Raw genomic sequence first — 26,327 nt, 5'->3', positions numbered from 1 at the left:
CTCATGGTCACAGAGAGCCGTGCATTTAGGTTAAAATCCTCTGTAAATGGGTACAAGGTCATTGATACTGTTGGAAAAGCAACATTCATTGTATCTCTAAAAGTCACATGTAACCATTTAGTATGCACAATGTTTTTTTGTAGTCCTGGCTTTATCAAAGGGATTTTTAAACTATATTGGGACCCTCAGAAAATGGAATATTCCTCTCTGAGGCTAGGGGCTCTACAGACGGCCAGTGTTAGTGGGCCCTGAGGATCCTTTGTCCGTGTAATTGGAGGGGCAGCTAACAGATACTATGGGCTGATTCCACACCACCCTGTACCCGGTGCTGGTGGGTCCGTGTGTTCCTTCCCCCACGGAAACCTGCGAGGAACTGCAGATTAGAAACGGGTAATTGTGGCGCAGGGTCAGGAGTGTTAGGAAAAGGAAATTATAAAGTGCTGTGGGAATGTATGCTGCAGAGAGTTATTTAACCCACTCCCCTGGTGAGGAAAGCCCTCTGTGAATAAGTGGCTCTGGTCATTCCTGGTTTGTCTAGCTTTGTTTTTCTTATGAAGCAGTTTTGTTGTTTCCTGTAATTGCGTCTGTTTTAGTGGGAAAAGGTGAAGAGGCGGCCACCAGAAACTGTTGCCCCAAATGCACTTTTAAGTCCGAATCCTCTGCTCTGAGAAGTGTGATCACAAAGTATGTTACCAACTTTTGACCTTTGCTAATAAGGTTTTTAAAAATGATTATCTTTGTGTAGTTTTACTTTGGATTTCTCTTGTAAATGAAGTTGACCTTCTTTTTATGTTTGAGATTTTGTATTCCCTTTTCTGTGAAAAAGTGGGTTGTTTGTAAAAAACTCTTAGTGGAGTTCCCAGGTGGCTCAGCAGGTTAAGGATCTGGCGCTGTCGCTGCTGTCACTCACATCACTGCTGTCACATGGGCTTGATCCCTGGCCAGGGAACTTCTGCATGCCGTGGGTGCAGTCAAACATAAAAATTAAAATAAACTCTCACTGATTTGTAGGTACTCTTCAAATATTAGAGAACTTAGTTTTTAGTCTGTGGGAAGAATTGTGAATTTTTCTTCCTAGTTTTTTGTTGTCTTAGAGTAATTTTTTTCAAGCTATTTTATTTTTACTTTTATGCAGTCAGATGAATCAGTGTTTCCTATGGCTTCTCTGTTTTGTGTCATAATCTGAAATACCTAGTCTGCTCCAAAAGTATATATATTTAACATTTTTCTTTGGTTCATCTAGTACATGCACGGTTTGGTTTGATTTTGTTTTGCATTTAAATCTTGGTTACATTTGGAGTTTATCCTGGTCTGTGTTGTGAATCCCAGTAATATCTTTTATCCGCATGGCTACCCATTTGTCCTAATGCCCTTTGTTCCTCTGTCCACACTAATTTGAAATCCTGTATTGATACATAGGAGTCCATTTTGGAGCTTTCTGTTCTGTTCCATTGATTTGTTTATTCGTGAACTAGTATAACTGTTTTAATGATTAGTACATTTATAATATTTTTTAAACACCACAGTTTTATATTTGCCACCACTAGTGCGCTCCTTTCATTAGTCTTCTTTTTTAAAAAATATTTTTTAAAATTACAGTTGACTTAGTGTTCTGTCAATTTCTGCTGTGCAGCAAAGTGACCCAGTTATACATACACATACATTCTTCCTTTCACATTATCCTCCATCATGTTCCATCACAGGTGATCAGATGTAGTTCCTTGGGCTGTACAGCAGAATCTCATTGCACATCCATTCCAAATGCAGTAGTTTGCTTCGACGAACTCCGAACTCCCAGTCCCCTCCCACTCCCTCCTGGCAACCGCAGGTCATTCTTCAAGTCCATGAGTTTGTTTCTTTTCTGTAGTTAGGTTCATTTGTGCCATGTATTAGACCCCAGATAAAGTGATATCATAGGTTATTTGTCTTTCTCCTTCTGACTTACTTCACTTAGTATGAGTCTCTAGTTCCATCCATGTTGCTGCAAATGGCATTATTTTGTTCTTTTTTATGGCTGAGTAGTAGTCCATTGTGTATATGTACCACATCTTGTTAATCTGGTCATCTGCTGATGGACCTTTAGGTTGTTTCCAAGTCTTGGCTATTGAACAGTGCTGCAGTGAACATAGGGGTGCATGTATCTCTATCAGTGAATGCTTTGTGTGGATATATGTGCAGGAGTGGGATTGCTGGATCATATGGTAGTTCTATATTTAGTTTTTTGAAGTACCTGCATAATGTTTTCTTAGTGGTTGTACCTATTACTATTCTCTTTCAAAATTTTCCTCTCCTGTCATGCAAGATCATTTTTCCACCAATAAACTCTGGAATCTGTCTAGTTAAAAAATAAAAGTATTTTTATTGAGATTTCAAAAAATTTGTAAATTAGTGTAGGGAGAATTGCCATTTTAATGATGACTCTTCTGTATAAGAATATAAGCCTTTTCACTCGTTCAGATTTTTATTAGTGTCCCCAAGAAACATTAAAATGTTTCTTTTATAGATACTGCTCAATTCCTGCACTTATTCCTAGGGACATTATCTTTTTAGAAGACTTTGTAAATAAAACTTTCTTTTATTATAACTTCTATGTAATGATTGCCTGTGTATTAGAAAGCTACTGATTTCTGTGTATCAGGATTTGTACACTGCCACCTCTTATTCGTGATAGTTTTTCAGTTTGTTTTCTTTGACTATGAAGGAATGTAGTCATGTAATCTACAAACGGTGACACATGTATCTTCGGTCTTTATACAACCAGTTTATTTCTCTTTTATAATTTTGTGGCTGTTGCAGTGCTTTCTGGTCATTTAATGTCATGGCTTATATGGAGGATTATATTTTTCATGTGCACTAGCACAGTGGGGAAATGCTTTGATTAAAGGTTCGGCCATTTACTTAAATGTTTCAATTAAACTGCCCAGGGTTTAACTACCCCAGACCATACCTGAATGACCTAAGACTGGCGAAGAGAAAACATAGGGCTTTCCAGGGCAGCGTTAAAAAGAAATAATAATAATGGTCATGAACCTGTTTGTTTTGTTCCCAGCTTTAGTGGGAACACTTAGGTAGTGTTTTCTCATTAAATTGTGGAGGTTTCAGGATTGAGGTAGATGTATTTTAGAGTATTTAGGAGCTATCTCGGTACTCCTGTTTTATCAAGAGACTTTAGGATACTGAATAAATAGTCATTTCTTAAGCATTGCTGCTGTGTGCTTTGGAACTAAAACACTGAATAAAATGAGAGATAGCACAGGAAGGGATACAAGTCTAAGTAGAGGTGAGTTCAGACCTTACCTGCCCTGCAGGTACTAGCTCTGTGACGTCGGGCAAGTCATTTGATTGTTCGGAGTCTTTGTTTACCTGTTAAATGGAGCTCTTGATAAGTCTTGGGGTTGTCACTGTTCTAAGACAGGACTGCACACTGGTTCAGTGCGGCAGGGTGAGACGGACACAGCCTCAAGTAGTTACAAGCAATGAGGTGGTGCAGTAGAGATGGAAGAGCGAGCAGTCGTGACAGCAAGGATGCCCGCTCTGCCTGCAGAGGGACCTGGAAGGCTCTGCAGAGGAGGCGTGTAGGCTGGGCCTGAAGGACGAGTGGGGGCTCACAGCACGCTTGCGACTGCCTGATGTATTTGGGAAACCGCGATTTTTTTCAGGGTGATTAGACCATGAGTGTGGGCAGATGGCAGAGAGCCGGTAGGTCACAGAGGGCCTGCAGTGTTGAAGAGTGTTTGCCCTTCCGAGTGGCTGGGGGTGAGGGCGCGTTCAGTGACCGGAGAGAGCTGCTTTAAGCTGTCACATTGAAGAAGGTGCTGAAGTGGCATTGGGGAAAAGGGGCGGGGGGCAGATTTGAGGAGACTTAGGTAGTAGAACCAACAGGACCTAGAGGCCACTGGGCTGTCCAGAGAGGAGGAGTAAAGAACCGTTTCTGGGGGTTTAGACTAGGGAGAAAAAGTGCTCCAGGAGCTCCCGTCATGGCGCGGTGGAAACTAATCCAACTAGGAACCATAAGGTTGCAGGTTCGATCCCTGGCCTCGATCAGTGGGTTAAGGATCAGGGGTTGCCGTGAGCTGTGGTGTAGGTTGTAGACATGGCTCGGATCTGGAGTTGCTGTGGTTGTGGTGTAGGCCGGCGGCTACAGCTCTGATTTGACCCCTAGCCTGGGAACCTCCATATGCCGCAGGTGCAGCCCTAAAAGGACAAAAAGCCAAAAAAAAAAAAAAAAAAAAAGTGCTCTAACAATTGCAGGGGTAGGAGTTCCTGTTAGGAAACCCTCATAGTGTCCATGAGGGTGCTGGTTTGATCCCTGGCCTGGCCCAGAGGGTTAAGGATCCAGGGTTGCTGTGCCTTTGGTGTAGGCCTGCAGCTGCAGCTCCAATTCAACCCCTAGCCTGGAAATTTCTGTATGCTGCACCTGCGGCCCTGAAAGAGCAAAAAGAAAAAGAAGACAGCTAATGAAAGCATCATGACTATAACCATGTTGATTATACTTAAAATTAACAGAAGTCTCAAAACAATTTTCATGCAATTGCAATATTCATGATAAAGAATAATTTGAATCTTGCTCTTTCCAGGGATTTTTGAGTGTGAAAATCTGAACTTGTGCTAGTGTTTACATTTTATAACTAAATTTTATTGTGAAAATGATATTAAGATGAATAGTTAACCTGAAATAAGCATTGTATACAAGTGTTTAAAGTCTATTTATTCACTGTGTTTTCTTTTATTCTAGTTACTCTTTCCGGAAATGGAGAAAACGGTAAGGCATTTTCATTCTCACTGTAAGCAGACTACTAATGGTGTCTAATTGTAACCCGTATACTTTTTATTTAGTGATGACTGCATGTATTTTTGTTTTCAGAAAGAAAATACGTATTCTTTAAGTGATTAAAAAGATGTATTATTGGGTTTATTTCTGGACATTCAGTGCATTCTCAGTTGTGTTGTTTATATAAATTAGAGTTGCATTACTTCTTCAGGCGTCTGGTACCCAGACTTCTTTGACATATACAGGTTTCTGCCTTGTGCGTTCCTTAGGACGCTCCGCGCGCAGAGGCGCGGAGATTTTAGCGGCACTTCCAGCTGTAGGTTTGAGGAGGAGGTTTCTTCCATGATGTCTGCACTTTATTGGTGGTTCTCTGTGCATGTGTTAAAAATAGTTCTTTACCTCTTACAGCCTTTTAACTTCCTTTTTTTGGCGGCCCCTTGGCATGTGGAGCTCCCGGCCCAGGGATCAGATCTGAGCCACAGTCTTGACCTAAGCCACAGCCGAGGCAGTGCTGGAGCCTAACCCACTGTGCTGGGCCGGGGATCAAACCCACGTCCCGAGGCTCCCGAAATGCCGCCGATCCCATTGCGCCACCGCGCCACAGCGGAGCTCCTCATTTTTAATTAAATAACCACACTCTGAATTTATAAATTGTATTACTAGTTCATTTTGAAATGGAATTAAAGTTTTTAGAATCACCAAAGAGGCAGTGCCTACCGAGAAAAACCATTGCTCAAAATTTCACTGAGACCGGAGTTCCCATCGTGCCTCAGTGGAAACCAATCTGACAAATATCCATGAGGATGGGGGTTCGATCCCTGGCCTCACTCATGGGTCAAGGATCCAGTGTTGCCATGAGCTGTGGTGTAGGTTGCAGATGAGGCTTGGATCCTGTGCTGCTGTGGCTGTGGTGTAGGCTGGCAGCTGCAGCTCCTATTCAACTCCTGACCTGGGAACTTCCATATGTTGCAGGTGTGGCCCTAAAAAGCAAAAAAAGAAAAAAAGAAAATTTTGAGTCCTTTGATGTCAGATTTCAAAAATAAAATTTGATTCGAATTTAGAAATCCAGCAGATTTGTAAAACAGTCGAATAGTTAGAAATTAATAAATATTCTTCTTACTAGAAATACAGAGCATTAAGCATGTAAATCTCAAGTCAGCTTTGAATCTGGTTTCTTAGTAGCAGAGTAAATATAGCCTCAGTCTTGGTCGGCTAGTTTTTCTTCCTTAAAATTAAAACTGTCTCCTGTATGTTGAAAGCACAGATAGAGAAAGCAGAGAACTCCTGAAGTTCTTATGAAAGAACTTTTAACTTCCATCGTTATGTTTTGGGGCGGTCTTTCCCATGTCTTTCAGAGAGTCTTTCGGTGAAGTTTTTTGTTTGCTTATTTGTTTGTTTTTTTTTATTCAGTTACAGGTGATTTTTGAATTAGACTTTTTGATTTGCAAGATCAGTTTTTTCTTTCAGCTTTGATTTAACTTGCTAGTTAAGCTCTTAAGTATTACTTCTAATCAGTAGTTTATAGCCATATATGTGGGATTATTAGCAATCACATTAATTTGAATTTATTTAAAAATATTTCCTGTTATTCTTCACATTATAATTTGATAATTACCATGTGGTTAAGTGTTTCCTGTATTCCAGGCAATATAGAGAGATTTATTTTATCTTTTCTTTCTTTAACTGAGGTTACAATGTTTTAAGGCAAAAACCATTTTGTTTTTGTTCTTTTGGAGAACAGAAATAGTCTAAAAATATATTAAATGTTTTTTTAAAAACGAAGAGTGTGTTTTAAAAACTTTGAGTTGTAAGTACCTAAATGATTAAGAGGTTTAAGATAAGGTAACCTCAAGGTTGCCATTTATCTCAAAACTACAGTAATGTGTAGAGGAGCATTGACAAGCTTGACTGGAAACTGGGGACAGGCAGTAATATGAATCAGTGAAGGAGACACTGCAGACTTGCCAACGGCCTCAGTGCTGGTGTGGCAGCAGGAGACCCAGCTCTGGCATGTTTTTCCAAAGGGTGAAAAATGAAGGAATAATATTGAATCCATTGTTTAAACCATAGCGTTCACCCTGGAGGGAGCTGAAATGACAGAGAATGCAGATTCTGAGAAATGAGAATATTCAATGAGCGTGACAGTCAGTTTTAGTGAAAGTGAAAAGAAAGCACGTTTGAAAATAGAAGGACGCCGCGGTCAGGACGTCATCGTGGCATCAGATGTTGCCTCTAAAGTAGGTGTGTCCACTAAGACGACAATTAGAGAAGCGGAATAAACTTATTGTGGATATGACGTCTGAAAAGGACCTTGGATTTTCGTCAGGCTTCTATGGGTTTGAATTCTGGCTTTATTATTTAGAAACTGACACTGGGCGAGGTATTAAATTCTCCGAGCCTTGTTTTTACATTTATAAGCGGAAAGAATACCTGTGAGACCATTGTGAGAGCTGGAAATGAGTATAGGTACGTATCTCCTAGCAGACTCTGAGTTAAGCGCAGAAGGCGATTTGAGCAGCTGTAGTTAAATGCAGTTACTAGGACGCCCCAGAGGTTCCAGTGCCTTCATTACTCATGCGGATGGAGCTGCTTCCTAGGAAATTCACAGCCAAAAGGGAGGAAACTGAGCCCTGTGTTTTGCGCTGGTCATTGGAATGGGTTAGAAGCCACAGAGGCTGGAGACTAAAGCCGGTTGGGTTCTGCGGTAACCCAGATGAGGCAAGCAGCAGTTTATGAACCATGGCACTAAGTGGGAAGAGAAGGCAACATCTACTTTGAAAGAGATTTGAGGAACTGGCAGTTGCAGTGTGTGCTTTGTGCTGATCGCGGTGCCTTGTGAGGGGTCACTGAGCCCCGGCTTCCCGCATAAGTCACCTGTGAGACTCGGGGGTCTGTTGTGTGAGACCAGGCACGGACCAGTTGTAATGGCAGAGAAAATGTCGGGTCCAGCACGTTGTTGATTTTTTATCATTTTATTTAAAAACATTTTAAAAAAATCCCAAAACAGGGAAAAATAAGCTCAGGTCAAAGAAAGGGCAGGACTTCAAGTTGAATGCATGTGCACATACAGACCTCACCCTTTGTTTTTGAAGGGCCACACCCATGGCGTATGGCAGTTCCTGGGCCAGAGATTGAATCCAAGCTGCAGCTTTGACCTACCCTGTAGCTGTAGCATTGCGGATCCTTAACCCACTGACTGAGGCCAGGGATCGAACCCAAATCCTCATGGATACCATGCCAGGCTCTTAACCTGCTGGGCCACACTGGGAACTCCCCCTGTATTGTTCTTAATGTTTCTCATCTAACTGCCGACCAGTGAAAACTTTTATCACTCCAAAAATTTGGGTAACACTGAAACAGGGTAATATACAAAAAGAACCAGATTTTGAGAAGGAGTTAATATGCTTAGATAACAGTGATAATAATAGCCTGTATTTATTGAGGATGTATTATGTGTCGGACACTGTTCCAGGTGTTTTGCATTTATTAGTTCATTAGTATTAAGCAGCTAACTTACATGAAACACATTAAGTGCTTCAGCTACAGTCTAAACATATTATTTGGGCCATATAGACTAAGAGGTATTAATTTCTGAAAGTAATGGAGAAAGGTTTTGTAGGAAAAGTAATATTTGGTCTGAACTTTTTTTTTTTTTTTTTTTTTGTCTCTTTGTCTTTTTAGGGGCCACACCCCGTGGCATATGGAGGTTCCCAGGCTAGGCGGTCTAATTGGAGCTATAGCTGCTGGCCTGCGCCAGAGCCACAGCAACGTGGGACCTGAGCCATGCCTGCGACCTACACCATAGCTCACGGCAACGCCGGATCCTTAACCCACTGAGCAAGGCCAGATTGAACCAGCCACCTCATGGATACTGGTTGGGTCCATTACAGCTGAGCCACAATGGGAACTCCTGGCCTGAAGTTTTAAAATGAGTGGAATCTTAGTCTTTTATGCTTGTCTGTACTTCATTTTCTTTGATGAGTTTATGGTTCTGTATTCCAAACTGAACAAAGATTGATAGAAAGTCTTGCTTCTTACAGATAGAAAAAACAATTCTGCTTCTTACAGATAAAAACCAACTGCGGATCACAACAAAAACTTTGCTGTGAGTTATATCAGCGAGTTAAGACTTGGAGATAAGGGAGTTCCCGTCGTGGCGCAGTGGTTAACGAATCCGACCAGGAACCATGAGGTTGCGGGTTCGGTCCCTGCCCTTGCTCAGTGGGTTAACGATCCGGCGTTGCCGTGAGCTGTGGTGTGGGCTGGAGAAGTGGCTTGGATCTGGCGTTGCTGTGGCTCTGGCGTAGGCCGGTGGCTACAGCTCCAATTCAACCCCTAGCCTGGGAACCTCCATATGCCGCGGGAGCGGCCCAAAGAAATAGCAACAACAACAACAACAAAAGACAAAAAAAAAAAAGACTTGGAGATAAGGATGTTGGACCATTACACGAATTTCCTTAGGAAACAGCGGCAGAAATTCAACAAGGCTAAAATATTTTCATTACCATGTGTTGAAAAGGACAGTGAAATTTAGGATGACTTTTCTGAATAATCCAAGAATTGAGTTCATGTGTAGTTCCCTGGTTTAATGTTCATGGTGATGGAATCTGTCTTACACAATTTCAGGTCATTTAAATTGTAGTTTTAGGAAGTGCTTCTCATCTCAGACTATAGTCTTTACTTAGGAACCAGGCCAGTAACCCTTAAATGTAGGAATAGAATGTTTTTTCATACGTGTAATGTTACATCATGCAGAGAGTGTATTTATTTGATGTTTTAGTGCATTTTACTTAAACTTTTTATTGGACTAAGCCTTCTGACCCTAAATATTATGGTTTAATATGTAATGCTTTTTCCTGTTTTCACCTGAATTCAATGAAATGTTATTTGTTTTTATTTACCAGGAAAGGCCGTTGTTTACCTTGTGGCTTTCCATCTGTTCTTTGTTATGTTTGTATGGTCCTATTGGATGACAATTTTCACATCTCCCGCTTCCCCCTCCAAAGAGGTAAATTTAATGTTGGTAAATTTCAGTAATTATGGAATTGTTTTCCCTGTGTTACCTTTGTTAAAACTTGATTATGTGATGCATTTGTTCCATCTCCATCCGTGAATTGCTCGGTACCTGCACTGTGAATGTGAGCCACCAGCAGCTCCTCTGACACAGCCCCCTGAGGTCGTGTCCTTGAGAGCCGTGGTAGCGCTAAGGTTTAGCTGTGCTCGCATTCCTCTGCCCTGCGGTGTTTTCTTAAAGATGTACTTTATATCGCTGGGGTACAAAACCTTAAGGGACAGAAGTGAGTTAGGAAAGTAGAGTTTATTTTTAGACTCTCTCTTAACATTTGTATCTTCTCAGGCTAAACAAGCTGCAGCTAAATACATAAACTAAACAAACAGTTTCGACTGTGGGAGAGAATTTCTTTGGGCTGTTGCTTGTTACACCCCGTGTATTGGAGGTTCCCCTGGGAAACAGCGTGGGGACGCACAGCCCCGCGGGGGCAGCTTCGGGCCGCGTGTCTGGTTGCCCGACGGAGCCGGCCGAGTCCTTCCTCACCGCAGGGTTGGTGCCGCTGCGTAGTTAAGGCCACGTTCTCTGGAGTCAGGATCCTCTGAACGTTATTTTCTCGATGCATCTGCGCCTCAGTTCTCTGGGAAATGCAGCTGACAGTGCCGCCCGTGTGCGTAGGGCGTCTGTGAGGACTGAGTGAGATGCATTCGTGTAAAGCTTTCAACCAGGACCTGCCCTGCGGTTCGTTAGCACTCATGTGAGATGACACTAATAATGTCATTATCCCCTCACCCATTGAAAACGACAGGCTCGCATTTAAAGTTCTCAGCTTCCGTTTAACTTTTCGTGAAAGAACACAGAGGAGCGTCCACCCGCACCTGTAGGCTCGAGGCGTTTTCACGAACCGCACACACGCGAGGAGCCCGCCCCCAGCTTGGGGCGAGCGCCCCTCCAGCCTCCTCCGGCTGCCCGGTCCCTGCTCCTGCCCTCCAAGGGCCTGGCCTGGGCGGACTCACACCGGCCGTGTGCTGGCGGGTCTGCCTCCTTCCACTGACGGTCTCCGTGGGCGGTTCGCCCGCGTGGCGCGGGGTTGCGGCTCCCTCCCTCCCTGCTGTGTTGCACAGCACGCGCCACTTCCGTGGGCTCCCGCGGATGGGCAGCGCCCGGCGCCGGTGCCCGGGCGGGCCTGCTGTGGACGCTGCCGGGCTTGTACGCTGGGCTTGGGTCCCACTCTGTCCTTCGCCTGTCTTGCTCTTGAAATACCCAGTGAATCCCACGACGTTTATAGTGGTGCCACCGTCACCCCGCCCACTTTTGCAGCATTTCCATCCCCGACCGCGGGGCACCCCCAGCTGCCAGCCTGCCGGGCGTTTCTGCGGGGGCTTGGGTTCGAAGGGACGATGTGAACCGTTAGTCAAACGTAGTGTTTCCTCACGTGTGTTTGTCAAACCCTGGTAATGATTAGCCAGTCCTCAGAGTCGCCCGACAGAGTGGCATCCACGTCGCCCTCTCTTAAGCTGCACACGACCTCATTCTCATCAGTTACGGGGGGTGACGCCCACGCCAACAGCCAAACGTGTGAAATAGAGAGTTTGTCTACGGGAAGTAGTTGGGAAAAGGAAGGCAAGCAATTGGGAAGAGAAAGGAAAGCAGCTGCGAAGCGGTGGAGCAGCGAGGTTCAGGGCAGAGACGGGCTCGCGCCCCGGGCGCCGTCCCCGCCCTGCGCCGCCCGCTTCCCGGAGCTGCCGCGCAGGCCTCCGTGGGAACCGGTAGCTACTCGGCCGTGTACGGCCGCCGGCCTTTACTTTTTAAGGATGTGGGGCAGAAGATGGATGATACTGTCGTCATAAAAATGATGGCAGAAGGGCTTATTAAAGTTTCACTCCAGAAAAACCTGCCAGCTTACTGGATTGTTGTGTGGGTTGAATAAGTTCATAATGCACCTCTGTAATGAATACTGTTTATGCTATTACGTAATGAATGCCGGATGTACAGTGCGGAAAAGAATGCCTCACACGTCTTAAGTGCCATTGTAATGGTATTTTTTTCTTCTGTGGTTGTTGCTTTGGCAGTATTGCACCCAGTTAGCACTCTGCCCAGGGCTGAAGCCTTTCCACCCACCCCCGTTCCTGTCAGTCCAGCTGGCCGCCCAGCCTGTGCCCAGTGGCCCTACTGCGTGCGTTCTGCCTTCCCCCTCCCCGTCCTGGGCTTGTCACCTCTGTCGTGGTTCTGCTTCCCTGGGCACGTCGCCCTCTGACGTGTCGGCTGTTGGGGGCAGGGGCCACTTCTGTCAAGCGCTCCTCTCTCCCTCTCTCGCTGTCGAGTACATAGTGGGTGTGCAGATGAGTGTGGAAGGGACTACTTCCTACGTCGTGAGGGGCCGGCTGAGCCAAGCTGCAGTGACAGCCAAGAACAGGAACTTAAGATTCTTCTCCTAAACGAGCATAGAGCATGCTGCCCCAGCAGGCGTCGGTAGGAAGTTACGCGGTTGTGAGACCAGTCTCATGGCTGTGTCAGCAGGACCCTGAACGCAGGAGCTTGAGCAGCGCTGGGGTCGGATCAGGGGAATTGGTTGAATCTAAAGAGCAAAAACTGTCTATTTTAGGGAAGTTATACATGTGTAAATGCAGGCATCTTCCCCCCATTCTTTAGGTCAGCAAGTAGGCTGAGCACCTGCTGTCCGGCTGTGGGGGCTCTGGGAATAAACAGAAAACCACGATCAGCAAATGAGATGTTTCGAATGGTGACACGGTTGGAAAAAGACCACGGTGGGGTGGTAGAGTGTGACCGTGTAGGCTGTTAAGAAAACAGCTACTTCACGTGGTGTGTGCAGGGGGCTCTCTGAGGAAGCAGTCTCTGAACGGAGACCTTTGCAGGCGTCTCTTCCACGAAGGGGCGAGCTTGGCAAAGGAAGGCTCCTCGCTGTTTATTGCTGTAGCTCCATCGCCTGGACTCAGACCTGGTGTGTGGCCGACTGATGAACACCTGAACGAACAGAGGGCGAGGAGGAGGCAGCGTGTGAGAAGCGGGTGGGCCTCTTCCGTCGCCAGCTGTCATCTGCTCAAAGGAGGACACGGCCCCATCGCTCCTCCGGCCTCAGTTCCTACAGAGGTTGCCAGTGGGCCGTGCTGTTTTTTTTTAAGATTTTAATTTTTTTCCATTATAGTTGATTTACAGCGTTCTGTCAGTTTTTATTGTACAGCAGACCGACCCAGTCACACGTAGACACCTTCTTTTTCTCACACTCTCCTCCATCACGTTCCATCACAAGTGACTGGGTAGAGTGCCCTGTGCTGCGCAGCAGGACCTCATGGCTCATCACCTGTTTTCCAAACCCCTGAGTTTCTTTTGTGTGGAAAGCTTCATTTGTGCTGTCACATGGTGTTTGTCTTTCCTTGCTGACTTCACTTCACTTAGTGTGAGAGTCCCTGGTTGCGTCCGCCTTGCTGCAAATGGCATTATCTTGGCTTCCGATGGCTGAGTAACGTTCCATTGTGTGTTTGGACCACATCTTCTTAGTCCATTCATCTGTCCATGGACACGTAGGTTGTTTCCAGGTCCTGGCTGTTGTGAATAGTGCTGCCGTGAACATGCGGGTACCTGGATGTTTTGAATGACAGTGTTGTCCGGAGAGATGCCCCGGGGCGCGATTGCCGGGTCATTTGGTACCCGTGTATTTCGTTTTCTGAGGAGCCTCCGTGCTGCTCTCCACAGTGGCTGCACTAACTTACATTCCCGCCAGTGGGGCAGGAGGGCTCCCTTTCTCCCTGACACCCTCTCCCGCGCGTGTCCCTTGCTGACTTGCTGATGACAGCTGTGCGGACTGGTGTGAGCTGCTACCTCACGGGCTGTGTCCGTTTGAATGATGCGCAGACCTTTCCAGAGACTTCGTCCCCCTTGCTTCTTCCTGGGCCTCTGAACGCGAGGAATGGGCTGCCCGGAGTTTGGTGCTTTCACACCTTTGTGCTTCTGATTTGCTGTTTCTTTTGCTAAAGTTCTCTCTCCCACTTTGTCTTCCCAGAAGATTCCTGTTTATCTTTCCAAACCCAGTTTAAGTACCACTTCTTCCCGGAAACTTTCATTGACGCCCCACCCCTCCCAGGGGAGCTTCGGTTCCACCTGATGAAGAGTTGCTGATTTGTGATGTGTGATTCCTTGTTTACGTGGCTAACTTTTGTACTGGGAAACGGGACTGTGTCTTTGAAAGCAAAGGCTGTATTTTTATTCATCTTTGGATCCCTGGTACCTCAGACAGTGCCACGCTTTTAACTGGTGTTTAACATATATTTAAGTGGAACTGTTTGTACCATTTGAATTGAAGATAACGGCAGGTCATGGTTTGAATTCTTCTCAGTGGTAGTGAATGAAAAATAGTAATAACTTCAAAAATCTAAGTTATTTTAGTTTTGTTCCATTCCTATCTGAAATTCTAGTGTCTCTGGAGAGTTTTGTTTGGTTTAAGATTTTCGTAATTTATAGCCGCAGTTCTTAAGGAAAAGTAAAGATTTTGAGGCCTGGCTAGAAACAGTTCAGCCCAGGGGAATCTGTTTAGCTTTTACAAGGAAGCCGTAAGTTTTGATTAGAGCATCTCTTACCCAAATAGGTGTTTAACATTTTATGGTATGATCTTTATTCTCTACCACGAATGCTCAGAGATGCCTAACGTCGGGGAAGTGACAGTTCTGCTAAAAGCAAATGGGTCATCTTGCAAACGAGGGGAGTGTTTCTGTCCCTGAAATCATTCAAGAGGGGGCGGATCTCAGACACAGCTAAGATTTCAGCCAACCTGGAGTTTAGGCAAGTGACCTCCAGAACCTCAGCTTTAAGACTATGTGATTTTTTTCCGACTTCCTTCTGTCCTGTTCGTGCGGCCATGTGACTTCTCGTCCCTTATACGTAATCTGGAGATTTCTTGTGCCATCGAGACTGGGCTGTGTGAGCCAGGCCAGGCAGTCTGCATGGACTCTTCTGCTTGCTGAGCATCGTGTTTCAGTCAAGTTAGAGAGCAAGTCTGTCCAAAGCAGGCACGTTTACCGTGCGTGAGCAGCACAGAGGGAAACGAAGAGACTCGTGTTTTACACCAGTTCCTCCAGTGACGTATGCGGTTTTGGGAAATGCTCTGAGGCGTGGGCTCCGTCTCCTGACCCCGGAGCTCTTCATACGTGCCCCACGGTCCCCTGTTAAAAGAAGAGGCTGCATCCGGAAGGGGATGAGGCCGTGGGCGGGTGGGAGGTGGGCGGTTGCCCTGGCGGGTAGACCACATGCACGCGGTTTAAAAGAGCAAGTTCCAGTCAGGGCTCCACGGGCCTTTTCAAGCAAAACCCTGTAAGTAAATAAAAACCGAGGAGCAGTGTTGTCAAAATACAGAAATGTGATCAAGAGCATGTTTCAGGCCTTTTTTTTTTTTTTTTTTTTTAATCTGTGAAATTAAGACCAATAGAAACATGAAAAAAGCTCCTGGTTGCATGAAATAGGGGCATAAACCTGAGGTCCTTGAGCTGTTGGGGGCGACATGAACAGATGAGCAGCTGAGCAAGTCCTTTGTAGGGAAGACGCCCTAAAGAAAGAGGCTAGAGGTGGCCCTGCTGTGGGAATAAAAGCTTAAGAGATGGAAGCTAGAACCAGTTCTGTAGAGGAGTCCCTCCTTAAGCACAGGAGACTCTGCTTGCCTTGATAGTCCTTAATAATTCTGGAGAGGAGTTCCCGTCGTGGCGCAGTGGTTAATGAATCCGACTAGGAACCAGGAGGTTGCAGGTTCAATCCCTGGCCTTGCTCAGTGGGTTTAGGATCCAGTGTTGCCATGAGCTGTGGTGCAGATCACAGACGTGGCTCGGATCCCGAGTTGCTGTGGCTGTGGCGTAGGCCGGCAGGTACAGTTCCGATTGGACCCCTAGCCTGGGAACCTCCATATGCCTCGGGAGCGGCCCAAAAAATGGCAAAAAGACCAAAAAAATTTTTTTTGGAGAAAGTGCCCTAATGGGTTAGCTTTTTAAGAGGAAAGGAAGGAAGAAAGAAAGTATCAAAAGAAGATCTTGTCCTTAGTGAGAATTTAGCCAGAAACATAGTAGGACCCCAGGACTTCACCTGTTATCCAAAGCAAGTGACTCTTGGAACATCCTTCCAGACATTAAAGATCTCTTGACACTGACTTTTAAACACCGAAATTTTTACTAACAGAAAATACATATGAAGCCCTTTTTGATGGGAAAGTGAATTTTCTCTGTAAAAAGCAAAGACGCGGAAGTGTTTAGTTCATGTTCCTTTTCTGTCATTAACATGGAGGGCAGATGTTTTTTAATCTGTGAAGGTGTGTGGTTTTGTTCAAATGTGCTTGACTTGGCTTCCTAAAGTAAAGAAATTTGAAGGCAAGTTTTGCCTTCATAGAAGAAAAAAAGTTTTATTTTCCTATTCTGGATAAAACCTCCTCTGCACGTGATACTGAATAATGATGACATTTAAGAGGACGAGTCACTATTTCTCCTCTTCTAGTTCTACTTGTCCAGTTCCGAGAAGGAACGTTACGAGAAGGAGTTCAGCCAGGAAAGACAACAGGAGATTCTGAGAAGAGCGGCGAGGGGCTTGCCTGTCTACACCACGTCGGCGACACAGAGTAAGAAACACACGGCCAAAGCATCCCTCCCAGAGAATTCTCAAAACGTGGTCTCTTCTGCCAGCGGGTATTTGTGTCATGTGACTCCTCAGTGGCTGTCATGCCCAAGTCACGTCTGCAGGAGCGGGGTTTGCCCATGGCCGTATCTTGTGGGCTACTTCAAATACAGACACATGCATGTATTGGGATAGGTTTTCTTAAGGGGCTCCTTTTATTTATTTATTTTTTTTTGTCTTTTGTTTTTTGTTGTTGTTGTTGTTGTTGTTGCTATTTCTTGGGCCGCTCCCGCGGCATATGGAGGTTCCCAGGCTAGGGGCCGAATCGGAGCTGTAGCCACCGGCCTACGCCAGAGCCACAGCAACGTGGGAGCCGAGTCGCGTCTGCAACCTACACCACAGCTCACGGCAACGCCGGATCGTTAACCCACTGAGCAAGGGCAGGGACCGAACCCGCAACCTCATGGTTCCTAGTCGGATTCATTAACCACTGCACCACGACGGGAACTCCAAGGGGCTCCTTTTAATGTGCATCTATTTTTTCTGCATTTTTTTTTTTTTTTCCCCCCTCAACTCAGCCTTTATGGCTAAAAATGTCAGTTGTAATTCCTTTGGGAATTCTGGTTTAAATTTGAATATCGTGGGTGTTCTCTGAGTAATTTTTATTTTGATTTTGATTTTTATTTTTTGCTTTTTAGGGCCGCTCATTCTGCATATGGAGGTTCCCAGGCCAGGGGTCCAATCAGAGATACAGCTGCCAGCCTCCACCACAGCTTCAGCAACACCAGATCCGAGCCGCATCTGCGACCTACACCACAGCTCATGGCAACACCGGATCCTTAACCCACTGAGCAAGGCCAGGGATTGAACCTGCAACCTCAAGGTTCCTAGTTGGACCCGTCTCTGCTGCGCCACGATGGGAACTCCTCTGAGTAATTTTTAAAAATCAGGAATGTGCTCACTTAAAGAGGAGAAATAAAAGACACAAAGGGGAAGAAACTTGTTCAAGGATAAAGCCAAACTGTCACTCAAATACAGGAGAGTGTTTTAAATCACGTGTTACGTACCTCATGAACTCGTTCAGATGATGATGATAGCTAACGGTTATTCTGCTCTGAGTTCAAGTGCACACGTGTGAACTCATTTGAATTCCGCAGCACAACAACAACAAAAGGAGTTTCCCCAAAGGGAGCCAGCGGAAACGAATCTGACTATCTCCATGAGGATGCGGGTTCCATCTGGTCTGGCACTGCCGTGAGCTGTGGTGTAGGTCGCGGATGAGGCTCGGATCCCGCGTTGCTGTGGCTGTGCTGTAGGCTAACAGCCGTAGCTCCATTTCAACCCCTATAGGCCCCAGGTGCGGCCCTAAAAAGCAAAAAAAAAAAAAAAAAACCCTCCACAACTACCCCGAGGGAGATGGTGCCCTTTCACCGATGAGGAAGCTGAGACACAGAGCAGCTTGTTTGAGGCGTGTAGATAGTGTGCAAACAGATGCATCTGCGGGTAGGTGCCCTGGCGCCAGAGCCCACCCTGCTTCCCAGTTCCACGGGAAATAAAAGGAGCTTTACCTTTTTATAATTATGGACACAGTCTCACTTCAGACAGCTAAAAGTTTGTGTAAGATTTTAGGAGGAGATACTTGACGTGTTGGTTTTTCATGCATTTAAAACAGGCCCACCTTGGAGATGCTGCGGGTTTGCTTCCAGAGCACCGCAGTGAAGTCTCTGTCCCAGCAGAGCGAGGCACATGGGCTGTGTGCTTTCCTGGGACAGAAGAGCAATGTTTACACTGTATTGTAGCCTGTGAAGTGTGCAGTAGCATTATGTCAGAAAAACAGACTCGCCTTAACTCAGTGTTCACCATCCCCTGAGCCCTCAGCAAATCATAGCACTAGCATCAAAGATCACTGATCCCAGGTCACCCCGACCAAAATAATAGCAATGAAAGCCTTTGAAATATTGTGAAAAGTACCAGAAAGGGACACAGAGACACAAAGTGAGCAAATGCTGTTGGGAAAATGGCTTGTTCACCGCAAGATTGTTAAAAATGCAACCTCTGGAGTTCCCATCTTAGCTCGGCAGAAATGAATCTAACCAGTGTCCATGAGGATGGAAGTTCAATCCCTGGCCTCGCTCAGTGGGTTAAGGATCCGGCATTGCTGTTGCTGTGGCTGTGGTGTGGGCCGGCAGCTGCAGCTCCAATTAGACCCCTAGCTTGGGAACCTCCATGTGCCACAGGTGCCGCCCTAAAAAGACAAAAATAAAATTTAAAAAAATGCAGTATCTGTGAAGCACAACAAAATGAGGTGTGTCTTACTGTCCTTTTGCATAACCAATACATTGCCATATGGAATGAAAATGTGGACTGCAGATCAGACTCAGCCTTTTCCATTACGAGTGCAACAAGAGTCATTTAAACTTTCTAACCCCTGTTTTCCTCGTTTGAAAAAGAGGGTAATAGTGGAGTTCCCTGGTGGCTCAGTAGTTAAGGACCTGGCACTGTGACTGCTGTGGCACAGATCGCTGCTGCAGCACGGCTTCCATCCCTGGCCTGGGAACTTCTCTGTGCCTCGGGCATGGCCAAAAAACAAGTGAGGATAAACAGTAACCACATTTCTGGAAGTATGTGTAAGTGAGCTATGCACTTAGTGTAGATCTCTGTACATAAAACAAATTTTCAGGAGTTCCCGTCGTGGCGCAGTGGTTAACGCATCCGACTGGGAACCATAAGGTTGCGGGTTCCATCCCTGGCTTCGCTCAGTGTTGCCATGAGCTGTGGTGTAGGTCGCAGACTCGGCTCAGATCCCGAGTTGCTGTGGCTCTGGCGTAGGCCGGCGGCTACAGCTCTGATTTGACCCCTAGCCTGGGAACCTCCAGATGCCATGGGAGTGGCCCTAGAAAAGGCAAAAAGACAAAGAAAAATTAAAAAATAAAATAACAAATTTTCAGTCAATGAGGGCTACCTTAAAATAATCCCTTTTATATGTAATTATGAAAGATCTATTAGCAGCAGTTGTTTAGTAGTTACAGTTCTGTAGATTATATGTTTTTAACCCAGAGTCCAAGATTTCAGAAAGTTTATGAAGCCCTCATTTTTTTTTTAACAGAGAAAGTAAAATTTATTTAAATACTATAACAGTTACCTTGTATGCTGCTGGCATACTCACATGCAGTTTATGAAGTAAAAAAACTAAACGTTTATGGTCAGTGACTGGATCCTCAGAACCACTCTGAGATGGACGCAGCACTCGTCCCCACTCCAGAGACAAAGAAGAGAGACGGTGAGGTCCCACAGCCCCCGGGGGACACGGTCTGGGGTTCGCACTGCGTCTCGGACTGAGACGGAGCTCCTGGTCCAGGGCACCACTTACCCTGCATCCCTGCTGCCTAGATGCCAGACCTGGAGGCTTCCTTCTTTTTCTTATTATAGAAATAACGTCCTTCATAAGTTAAAAATGGCAGAACTGCATGTTCTAGAAAGTGGACCTTTCCTCGACCAGAGTTAGTGACGTGGTGGGGATGCCTTCCCAAGGGTGGGACTGTCACTGAGTTCCTTTTTGTGCTTTTGTGACCTCGTGAACGTATTGTCTATGAAGGAAATAAAACGAGTCTGCCTTTTTTTTTCTTTTTTTAGGGCTGCACCCGCGGCATACGGAGGTTCCCAGGCTAGGGGTCGAATCGGAGCGACAGCTGCTGGCCTCCACCTCAGCCACAGCAACACAGGATCTGAGCCTCGTCTGCGACCTACACCACAGCTCACGGCATCGCCGGATCCTTAACCCACTTGAGGCCAGGGATCGAACCCACATCCTCATGGATCCTAGTTGGGTTCTTTACCACTGAGCCACAACAGGAATTCCTTTCTTATTTTTTTTTTTTTTCTTTTGTCTTTTTGGCTTTTCTAGGGCCGCTTCCTGTGGCATATGGAGGTTCCCTCCTTTCTTAATTTTTTTTTTTTTTTTTGTCTTTTTGCTATTTCTTTGGGCCGCTCTTGCGGCATATGGAGGTTCCCAGGCTAGGGGTTGAATCGGAGCTGCAGCCACCAGCCTATGCCAGAGCCACAGCAACGCGGGATCCGAGCCGAGTCTGCAACCTATACCACAGCTCACGGCAACGCCGGATCGTTAACCCACTGAGCAAGGGCAGGGACCGAACCCGCAACCTCATGGTTCCTAGTCGGATTCGTTAACCACTGCGCCATGACGGGAACTCCTCCTTTCTTAATTTTTTAAGGGCACCAAATGAGAAGTGTCTGCCCCTTACCCTGGCACTTCCCCACCCCCTAAAGGTTACTGCCCTTCTTTTACATCTTGCAGAAATGTTTTATACATAACGGAATATTCCAGAACTTATATGCAGTTAAATAACAAATTTTGACAATTAGAGTGGGTGGGTATTAGCAAATACAAATTAGGTCACCTGGTTGGCACCTTCCAGCAGGTGTAACTTCTTATCACTTCAAAATAACATTTTGTGGGAGTTCCCACTGTGGCTCAGTGGATTAAGAACCCGACCAGTGTCCATGAAGATGCAGGTTTGATCCCTAGCCTTGCTTAATGGGTTAAGGATCCAGTGTTGCATGAGCTGTGGCGTAGGCCGGCAGCTGCAGCTCCGATTCAACCCTTAGCCTGGAACCTTCCATATACTGCAGGTGCGGCCCTAAAAAGACAAAAACAATACAAAAAAAACCCCAAATAACACTTTGTGTCTCTCATATCTGTGTAAATCAAACCTGAAGGTGGATGCCTTTTACTTGGATATATAAAGAGAAAAATATATGGTCTTTTCCCACTTAGAGCTATGAAACATGCTGTAAATTCAAGCATTGTGCAGTTTGCTTTTGTCCATGTAATGTGTTTGCACTTATCCAGTTTAGGTACATGTCTGTTTTGTATGGAAACTGTTGAAGTCCCTATCGTAAAATGCTCATCGGCTCTTTTCACCGTCTCTCAGCCCTAGTGCTTTGTTATTACAACAGTGTTGGGGCGAGCATGTCTGCAGACCACATTTTCCAGAAGGAGACGTCCTGGGTCAGAGAGGGGACAGATCCTACATGTTTAGGGATGTTGCTAAATCTCCTTCCGAAAAGACCTAGCACATGACACGGTCCCTCTCCTTTTTAGAGGATGTGTTTAATTCACATTCTTCTTCGAACCTATTTTCTGTGCTTTTTCTCTCTTAGGAGTAGGGACCACACGTCACAGACAATACGTGGGCTTTTTAACTGCCCTCCCCCAGAACGTCTCCCCCAGCACAGGGGGTGGCGTGAGGAAGCGGTGGTGCCGCCGGGCCCTGAGGACGGGCCTCCGCAGATGAGGTTTCATTTCTCGTCCCTTCCGGCGGGGAAACGGGGCTCCCGCAGGTGACTCGGGCCAGTGACATGCAGGTTCAGCTCGCTCCCTCTGCCCCCGCGCCGAGTTCTGGGCTGAGCTGGTGGCCCAGCAGGGAGGGCGGCTTCCCGTCCCAGAGAGGGAGTGGCCCGCAGGCAGGCGGACTCGCGGCGGCTCGTCCTCTTGTTGCCAAGACACGTTGGCTTGTTTCGGGGGCCATGGTGTCCCATTGGAATTTTATTACTCTCTGTTCATCCACAGCCGTGGTTTTAGAGAATGTGTTGATTTGTCATGTGTTGGGACATTCCCCTCGTGAGTCTCAAAGATGTATTTTGTCGCTTTCTTGAATTTCACAAACCGAGAGCCCCGCTCTGAACGTTGGCGAACCCTGACTGCACCGGGTCACTCCACGTCCTTCCCATCGGAGGTCCTGAACCGAGAGCCCGATTCGGCTCCCTGGACGCCGACCTGTCCCCTTCCTACACCCTTCCAGGCCTCCGGCCGTCACTGTCCTTGGACGGACAGGCACCCCGGGCTGTGCCCACACCCCTTCCTGGATCTCCGCACACGTCTGTCCAGTGGCCCCGCTGCTGTCCCCTCCCCTGCCTTCTTCCTGTCGGTGCCTGTGTCACTAACCTACCGGGCATCTGCTTATTCTTCCCCAGCTTTTCCCCTCGCTCGCTCGCTCGCAGGTTCCATGAAGGCGGGGATTCGTGCCTAGAGCGTAGCTGCCCCTGGCAGATGCTCATTATGTTTTGAATGAAATCGTGAACACGTAAACCACCTGTGTTACAGTCTAGTGGGAAGAAGTTTAGGGTTGTTTTTGTTTTTTGTGTTTTTCAATCTTATGTTTGCAACTTAGCTCTTTATCTGGGATGGGGTGGGAGATAATCGAAGACATTTTTTCTCATACTTTGCCACAGATGTCGTGGTGCAACAGGAGAAAACACTTGATTCGGGTCTGAGCCCTGCCCCTAAACTGGGTGTTTGACCTAGTATCAGTACCTTGTTTCTTTGGATAAACTTTTACTATTTTTTATTAAAGTATAGTTGGTTTACAGTGTGAATCTACTTTTTAATTTTTTTTTCTTTTTTTCTTTTCTTTTGTCTTTTTAGGGCCACACCTGCAGCACATGGAGGGGGTCCCAGGCTAGGGGTCGAATCGGAGCCTTAGCCGCTGGCCTATAGCACAGCCAAGGCAATGTGGGATCCGAACGGCATTTGCGACCTACACCACAGGTCGCGGCAACGCCAGATCCTGAACCCACTGAGGGAGGCCAGGGATCAAACCTGAGTTCTCATGGTTCCTAGTTGGATTCCTTAACCACTGGGCCACAACAGGAACTCCATGGATCTACTTTTTCATCTTAACATTTCCGGGCCAACTACATTTCTAAGGTTCCTTTCTGTCTCTTGACATTTGACTTCAGAAGCTCTTTAATTCATTTTGGTATTAAAATTAAGTTTCCCAGAGTTGTTTGTAAGAAATGAAAGTAGATCTTACAGTCAGATTAATTCAACTCTAAACTTGTACATGCTTCAACTACTTTCTTCTGATTCTTCAATGCAGCCATCAGATACTGTGAGAGATGTCAGCTGATTAAGCCCGACCGCGCGCATCACTGCTCAGCATGTGACATGTAAGTGCTACTGCAGTGCCGGGACGGGTGACGGCGGAACAGAAGGGAAGGAACTTCCCCAAAATACCGCGTCCTCTCCCACCATTTGCTCTGTGTGCCGAGCTAACATGAGTATGTATATGAGCTAGAATGTGTTTTGAGGTCGTCTTTGGTGAGAGTTCCTCTACCAGCTGTTGGAAAGTTCTCTGCGTATGTGTACGTCCTGTGCTTATGCTTAGAATTACTGTCGTGCTGATGAGCAAGTGAGTGATACCCCCCTTGAAAAAGATGACTCTCTGTCCCGGATTAAAATTAGAATGACAGGAATTCCCATTGTGGCGCAGTGGTTAACGAATCCGACTAGGAACCATGAGGTTGCGGGTTCGATCCCTGCCCTTGCTCAGTGGGTCAAGGTTCCGGCGTTGCCGTGAGCTGTGGTGTAGGTCGCAGACGCGGCTCGGATCCTGCATTGCTGTGGCTCTGGCGTAGGCTGGCGGCTACAGCTCCGATTAGACCCCTAGCCCGGGAACCTCCATATGCCGCAGGAGCGGTTCAAGAAATGGCAAAAAGACAAAAACAAAAACAAACAAAAAAAAACAACAACAACAAAAAATTAGAATGACTGTTTTGTTTTTATTCTTGCTTTATTGATAGTAAAGCCTAACAAACCACAGAAGTAGTACTTCCAGTTACCACCTGTGATGATGGTCCCAGGAAAACCCGAAAGACTTTATCCCTTAGGCTCTGTGACGGGTAGTGTGTTGGAGAAAAGACCCCGTATGGGAAGCCCGGGGCATCCCTGGACTTCAGTTAATCAAGCTGTTTACCCTTCTGGGCGTCAGTTTGCTTCCTTGTTGTGTTATTCGAGATGGTCTTTGGTCTGACTTTATATAAATCTAGGCTACACTGGTGGGGAGGCAAATGGGGGGGGGGATTCTGATTATAAAAGTACAGTCATTCTTATCCATGGGATAGAATGTTATAAAATGTGTGGGAAAATAACCACCTGCAGGCCCATCATTGTTAATATTGTAGCAATATTTGCTTCTAAAGTTCTGTTGTGACTTGCACGTGTTCAAAATAACTTCGTATCTTCTTCAAGTGATTTCGTCAGCTAGACCTACCGCATACCAAGTGCGCTGTGAGCCGTATCTAAAGTGTTAGTTCCGGGGCCCAAGGCGTCTGGCGGTGCTCAGCTGAACTTGAACTGCCACTGTAGCAGTCATTACCTCTTTCCTCTGAAAGTATTTGCGCAAGTAGCGGAAATTATCTCTAGCCTAGTGTTTACTGGGTTGGTTTTTCTAAGCTGTGTTGGCCAAAGGGGGAATTTTAAGTCCAAAAAAAACAAAAGGAGGAAATTATCGGGAGCTGGAATTGGGGTTTTTTTCTCTGTGGATTTTCTTACTCTTATTTCTTCCTTAGATGTGTTCTTAAGATGGATCATCACTGTCCTTGGTACGTATGAAAGAGCGGGAACGGCGTGGGGCGAAGAGGTGTGCAGGAGTGTTCGCAGTGATTTTCTTCGGCGTCCCTAAAGTTTAAAAGTCAATTTAATTTCTCCCAGGTGTCAAGATTGATCTAGTTTTATGTTTCTGTTACATGTTTCCCTTTACAAATATATTCTGATGTTATTAACCCAGATAATTATATACTAAGAATTGACATTGAAATTCCAGATTCCTTATAGAATTTATTAAAAACACACATCCAGCAGCTCCCGTCATGGCTCAGCGGAAACGAATCTGACTAGTATCCATGAGGACGCAGGTTCGATCCCTGGCCTCGCTTATTGGGTTCAGGATCTGGCGCTGCCATTAACTGTGGTGTAGATCGCAGATGTGGCTCAGGTCTGGCGTTGCTGTGGCTGTGGTGTAGGTCAGTGGCTACAGCTCCAATTCAACCCTGGCCTGGGAACCTCCATGTGCTGTGGGTGCGGCCCTTAAAAAAATAAAAATAAAAACATCAAACACTCCATAAGTGAGACACTGCCCCCTACTTCCCAAGTGACCCATTACCAGGTAATAATGATTTGTAAGTGTTTTGATCTGTCCTGTTTGTTGTTATTATGGGGGAAACCCATCAAATTTCTGGCCTTTACCTTTTGTAAGGACACAGTTCAGTGGTGTGAAGTATGTTCACTTTGTTGTGCAACCGGGTCCAGAGCTTTTCATCTTGCCAAACCGAAACTCTGCCCCCCGCCCCAGGCCCCGGCCACCACCGTGTGAGTTTTGGCTTCTGTGAGTTTGTCCTTTTTTTTTACAGTGTGATTTTTTTTGTTCTTCCAGGGTGAACAACTGTGTGGGATTTTCTAATTACAAATTCTTCCTGCTGTTTTTACTGTACTCTCTACTGTACTGCCTTTTTGTGGCTACAACAGTTTTACAGTACTTTATAAAATTTTGGACGGTAAGTCTTTTTTCTATCTTAAACCATATATTTCATACTTTTTAAGGTGCTGTGTCCCTAAAGAATTCCGTCATTCTTTATTATAAGTAGATACACTTAATTTTAACAGTTAGAATTTATCGTGGCTCAGACAACAGATGGAGTTTAAATTGACCTTCGTATATCCGTATTTATGTGTAAACAAATGAATATTACACAGAATGTAGTGAGCTTCTTTTCCTCATCCAAACTCTAGTCAGCCACCCTCCAACAGCTGGCTCTCAGTGTTGGGGAAGTAACTACTTCTGTTTGAGTTGGTGAGTGTTACTGTAGTTTTGCAGTAATTGAAGTGAAATCGCCAGGCCCAAGTACCTGCTCCTCTGGTTCCTCTCTCCTTGGCTATCGATGCCGTTTCTCTTGTGGGTTGGACATGTTTCTCCATAATTGTGATCGATATTTTATAGCCCTATTTTTCGTTATGTTAAAATTTTACGTTTTTATTTTCTTTTTCGTTTTTTAATTTTTTTGTCTTTTTAAGGCTTCACCCGTAGCCCGTGGAGGTTTCCGGGTCAGAGGTCCAACTGGGTTGTAGGCATCAGCCCCTGCAAC

At 45.8% G+C, this 26,327-nt stretch overlaps 1 protein-coding gene across 7 annotated transcripts in view; it reads left to right on the top strand.

Moving 5' to 3' along the window:
• The window catches only part of ZDHHC20 (zinc finger DHHC-type containing 20), a 79,222-nt gene that overhangs the window by 24,901 nt on the left and 27,994 nt on the right, over positions 1 to 26,327 (top strand). For 5 of the 7 annotated variants that reach the window (XR_002336599.1, XM_021065450.1, XM_021065446.1 and 2 more), the window contains exons 2-7: positions 4,736 to 4,762; positions 9,676 to 9,779; positions 16,269 to 16,389; positions 23,285 to 23,354; positions 24,756 to 24,788; positions 25,619 to 25,739. Coding sequence is in view for 4 of the 7 variants with exons in the window: in XM_021065450.1 (XP_020921109.1) it covers positions 4,736 to 4,762; positions 9,676 to 9,779; positions 16,269 to 16,389; positions 23,285 to 23,354; positions 24,756 to 24,788; positions 25,619 to 25,739 (476 nt within the window). In the remaining 3 variants the exon portion in view is untranslated. The remainder of the gene's footprint in view (positions 1 to 4,735; positions 4,763 to 9,675; positions 9,780 to 16,268; positions 16,390 to 23,284; positions 23,355 to 24,755; positions 24,789 to 25,618; positions 25,740 to 26,327) is intronic. The other 2 variants (XR_002336600.1, XR_002336601.1) reach the window with 2 other exon arrangements.

Source organism: Sus scrofa, chromosome 11 (genome assembly GCF_000003025.6).
Source record: "Sus scrofa isolate TJ Tabasco breed Duroc chromosome 11, Sscrofa11.1, whole genome shotgun sequence".
NCBI lineage: Eukaryota > Metazoa > Chordata > Mammalia > Artiodactyla > Suidae > Sus > Sus scrofa.
The sequence above is the reverse complement of the archived record's forward strand: the minus strand, read 5'-3'. Positions and strand labels throughout refer to the sequence as shown.